At 31.1% G+C, this 3,896-nt stretch overlaps 2 protein-coding genes across 2 annotated transcripts; one reads left to right on the top strand and one right to left on the bottom strand.

Annotated features, from left to right (window-relative positions):
- Positions 1-478: 478 nt before the first annotated feature.
- LOAG_13360 (hypothetical protein) lies at positions 479-1,405 on the bottom strand (the record flags this gene model as incomplete). The annotated part of the gene is made up of 3 exons (XM_003148869.1): positions 479-670; positions 1,202-1,285; positions 1,361-1,405. 3 exons carry the CDS (start codon positions 1,403-1,405, stop codon positions 479-481), a joined length of 321 nt encoding a protein of 106 aa, XP_003148917.1.
- A 2,180-nt stretch (positions 1,406-3,585) lies between these two features.
- On the top strand, positions 3,586-3,849 carry LOAG_16601 (hypothetical protein; the record flags this gene model as incomplete). Its single annotated transcript, XM_020449252.1, has 2 exons — positions 3,586-3,711; positions 3,811-3,849. The coding sequence occupies 2 exons, from the start codon at positions 3,586-3,588 to the stop codon at positions 3,847-3,849; spliced, it is 165 nt and encodes a 54-aa protein (XP_020307267.1).
- Positions 3,850-3,896: the final 47 nt, after the last annotated feature.

The following is a 3,896-nucleotide window of genomic DNA, read 5'->3' as shown; positions in this document are numbered from 1 at the left end:
CTAATCTTATATGTAAATTCCTTCCAGCTAATTACTGTCAGATTTGTAAAGACTTATGTGGAGCTATTCTCATATTGTAATCCACACTCACATGTTCTCAATATAAATTAACTAGGATTTGATATTGGTACTCATTGTTCACTCAATAAACACTATATACGCATTCATCCCTGCAAATGAATTTCTACTACTTCATTTAAATCACCGATCCAGCTTGTTATCTTGTTCCGTTTACTACTTTATCCTCCCAATAATTCATTTCAATCTATTCCTCGGAATTAAAGTAACGATTGCATCTCATTTGCGTTAATTTCTACTTAGTTAATAAATACTATCTGTATTTCTGGTATTTTGTTACATCAAAGGAATCAACAGATCCTCATCTATTCATTGATTATTCAATCTTAATAAAACAATTTCTCTTAACTAAACGTAGAAACTAGCTTTCTTTCAATAAAGAAAGTAAGGAAGTCGAGTTTTATTCGTTATGAAACAAGAAAACCAAACACTCTTCCGTAACACTTTTTGCACCTTTATATCCATGCTCGAAAGCAAAGTCAATCTTGCTCACTGCTTTGAGTCTTTCAGCCTCCATTATAACAACGCTTATACTTGTTTCACTCTTCTTTGTACATCCAACTGTCAAACTCTTCACTTTACTCACCGCAAACTGTATCTTTTATTTTCCTTTGCTCCATCGTACCACAGAATGGTTCCGGAAGAATAAAACCAAAAACTTACAAGTTCTTAATCTAAGTGTTAACTTAATAAATGGTATTCATTTATTATTAGCAATTGTTTTTATTAAATAAAACAAAAATCATACCGTAATTTCATTTTGATGAGTTAGTTACTGACTTGCAAACATCGTTTGTTTGACTTGCAAACATTTGCTCAGTTCGAATAATACGAGTGCTGTTCTTAAAACTATTACCTTAAGCAGGATCTCATGAAAGACAATTTTATTTGAAAGTCTAGTTTTTAAAAGGATTAATGAATCAGTTCTCTGCAGAACATGTTTAAAGTGAGTCCTAAACTTTAGCTTGTAGCTGCGGTTATTTCAGTTGACAGAATGATTAATTAGTTGTTCTTCATTCCAGACACGTTCTTTGAAACCGTTATTTTTTGACAGTTTTCAGCACAGTGATGAATAGGATTGCTATAGTATAGTGCAGAGTCTGCAGAGTCTGGCGTACTATACCTTCATGACATAATTTTTACTCGCATCCAAAGTGATTAGTCGTCTCGTCTTGTTTGATATATCAATTAATTCCCATTCTCTTGACTGGAATATGAAAAAATGGGACTATTTCTCAGAAGGAATTAGGAAAGATTACATCTGACTAATGAGTTGATAAACATTAAAAGCACTGTTAGCGATAACTATTGATTCTCCTATATCCATTTATCTATAAAATATTTTTACAGGAAACAAATTTTCCTTAAATATGTTATACCACTAATAATTCAATTACCAACTGCTTATGTTTTTGAAAATTTTCAAGTGAATTTAGATTGAAAACCGAAAAATGAAGTTTGAATTTTGACAAATAGATATTGAGTCACAATGTTATTAGAAAAAATTCAAATCCATAGCTTTAACTAAGATAATGTAATTTTAGAACTTAATCAAATGTTAGCTACTTTGGACACTTGGATAACTGCTTCTAGATAAATTTTGAAAATGCTCAGCTAAACTAAAAGAAGTCCCGAATGGCGGCACATTTTTAATAAGAGTTTTTCAGCATTCACTTTGGTTGCTTTCCCTGTTGTTGCTATTTCCGAGGTTTTGTAATTCCTATCCCTATTATGAAAGATTTAAAAAACAACTTCCCTTATCGCTTTCATTGGATTTATGACATATGAAACTTGGAATACGAGAAGATGAAAACGAAAACGAGGACACAGATATCGTGGTACTATGTGAAATTCATTGTTTTGAAGATGATTTAAATTACAATCAATGTTGCTCGAAAACTACTGTAGCATCATTCTTATGCTGATGTTCTTGTATTTTAGATACTGTCGTATCTTATTTTATTAAGGACGACATAGGATTTTCATGATGAAAAAAATTTCATCCATCTGATTATATCTCTACCAATCAAAAATTTTATCCTTGACTGGCAGATGATCAGTTTATACTTTTTGTAGATTTCAATATTTGCTCTTCATAAAAGCTATATTTCTTTTCTACTAAAACATTTAATGTTTACTTATGTATTGTTACTATTTCATTTATAGGCATTGTTATAGATTCTATTTATAAACCAATAACTTGTGTTAAAAAAGCTTAGTGAGTGTATGATACAATGCGATGGAACAATGAAAGGTGTTAAGCTGTTAAGCGTTTACTGTATGGGATTTGACTTGAATCAGTGTATCATTTTCAGCTTATCAAACAATAAATTAATTTAGAGAGTCTGAGTTTTGGAACTTCTAAAGTTGTATTGTACGGAGATAAAGTCAAAGAAGTATCTATGAATTATTAGAAAGAAATGTGAATTATGTGAAAAGTGGAGTAAAATGAATGAAAAGAGGATAACGTTCTTCATTTAAAAAACTTTTTATATTCATAAAGACCAAAAATAATAATAATAATAATAAGGTGGGAAAACGGGAAACTGAAAGGGAAAGATAAGATAGAGTTATCCGAATAGCCCAATCAGTGTAAATTTATCATTAACCGATGGTGGTGTAAAACAATTCAGATGGAATCATAGTCTTCCTGAACGAGAAAATCGTAGTGTTAGCTTTCAAACTGTTCCCCTTTTAGCTGTTGATAATTTATGTGTCAAGCTTTCCTTGCTGAACCGGTGACAGCGTTATCTTCAAATGTATTCAATCGTCTCATCTATTACACACTTGAACATTGTGACGAAATGCCCGGGCGAAATTTCATGAGCTAAATAGATCATTGATAATAGCATAAATTTCAAAAAAAAAGAAAAATGTGGACAGCTTATGCTATCAGTGAGTCACTTTTTATCTTCTCTTAGCTTGCTTATCAGATTTTGGTACAATTCCGTTTTTTATCATTGAAAAATTTTTCGTCTAAACGATATGGAAGATTTTAAAGTTTAATTTAAATTTCAGACACTGTCCTCTCTTTCACAAAAATAGTTTTTTCGTTCAGAAATTTTATTTGTTATTATCATTCGTAGTGGCGAGTGGTTTGTACGCAAAGGTCGTTTTTTTCCAATGCTGTCATTCTAAAATAATATTTTGGAAGTAAATTACAGAAGGAGCGATTTGTCTCTAAAATTTAGGAGTTTTTTACGCATATTTTCTAAAATCTTCTACGCATATTTCTACAACATACCATTTCATGAAATTCTCAGAAAGTTAATTTCGTATAATGGTACTATGATTAATGACCAATCGTCCAGTGATTATTTTAAAATAAGTCTTTTATAGCAAACATTGCATGATGTAGAAAATGCTGTTAAGTAAAAAATTATCAAAAAACTGCTTTTTGCTGCTGGCTTATACCATTAGTTCGAATAATGAATTTAAATTTAATTTCCGTAAGTGCTGGAAATATATTTTCAATCTGGTTTTTTGAGTATTGGTACAACTGAACTGATGGAAGCAGAGGGAGTAAATATGCTTGTTTGGGCACCTGATGATAAAGATGGATTCATTTTATGCAAAATTATTGACATCGGTTGTGAATGGGTGACACTACAGCGATTGCACGAAACAGAAACGGTATGAGCATTGCTTAGATTTCGAGAAAGCTCCATTTTGAATAAATTATTTGTGACCTTTTCCGAGGCAACCAAACTTTAATTAAATTAAATGTTTCAGTTCCAAGCTTTTACGATAATATTTTCCTGCTGGGGATGATATCAGTCGAGACGTCGATGATAACTGTAAGCATTTTATCATTAAAG

This window comes from Loa loa (assembly GCF_000183805.2).
Source record: "Loa loa unplaced genomic scaffold supercont3.9, whole genome shotgun sequence".
Classification (NCBI taxonomy): domain Eukaryota; kingdom Metazoa; phylum Nematoda; class Chromadorea; order Rhabditida; family Onchocercidae; genus Loa; species Loa loa.
Note: the sequence above shows the minus strand (reverse complement) of the source record. Positions and strands in the feature narration are given on the sequence as shown.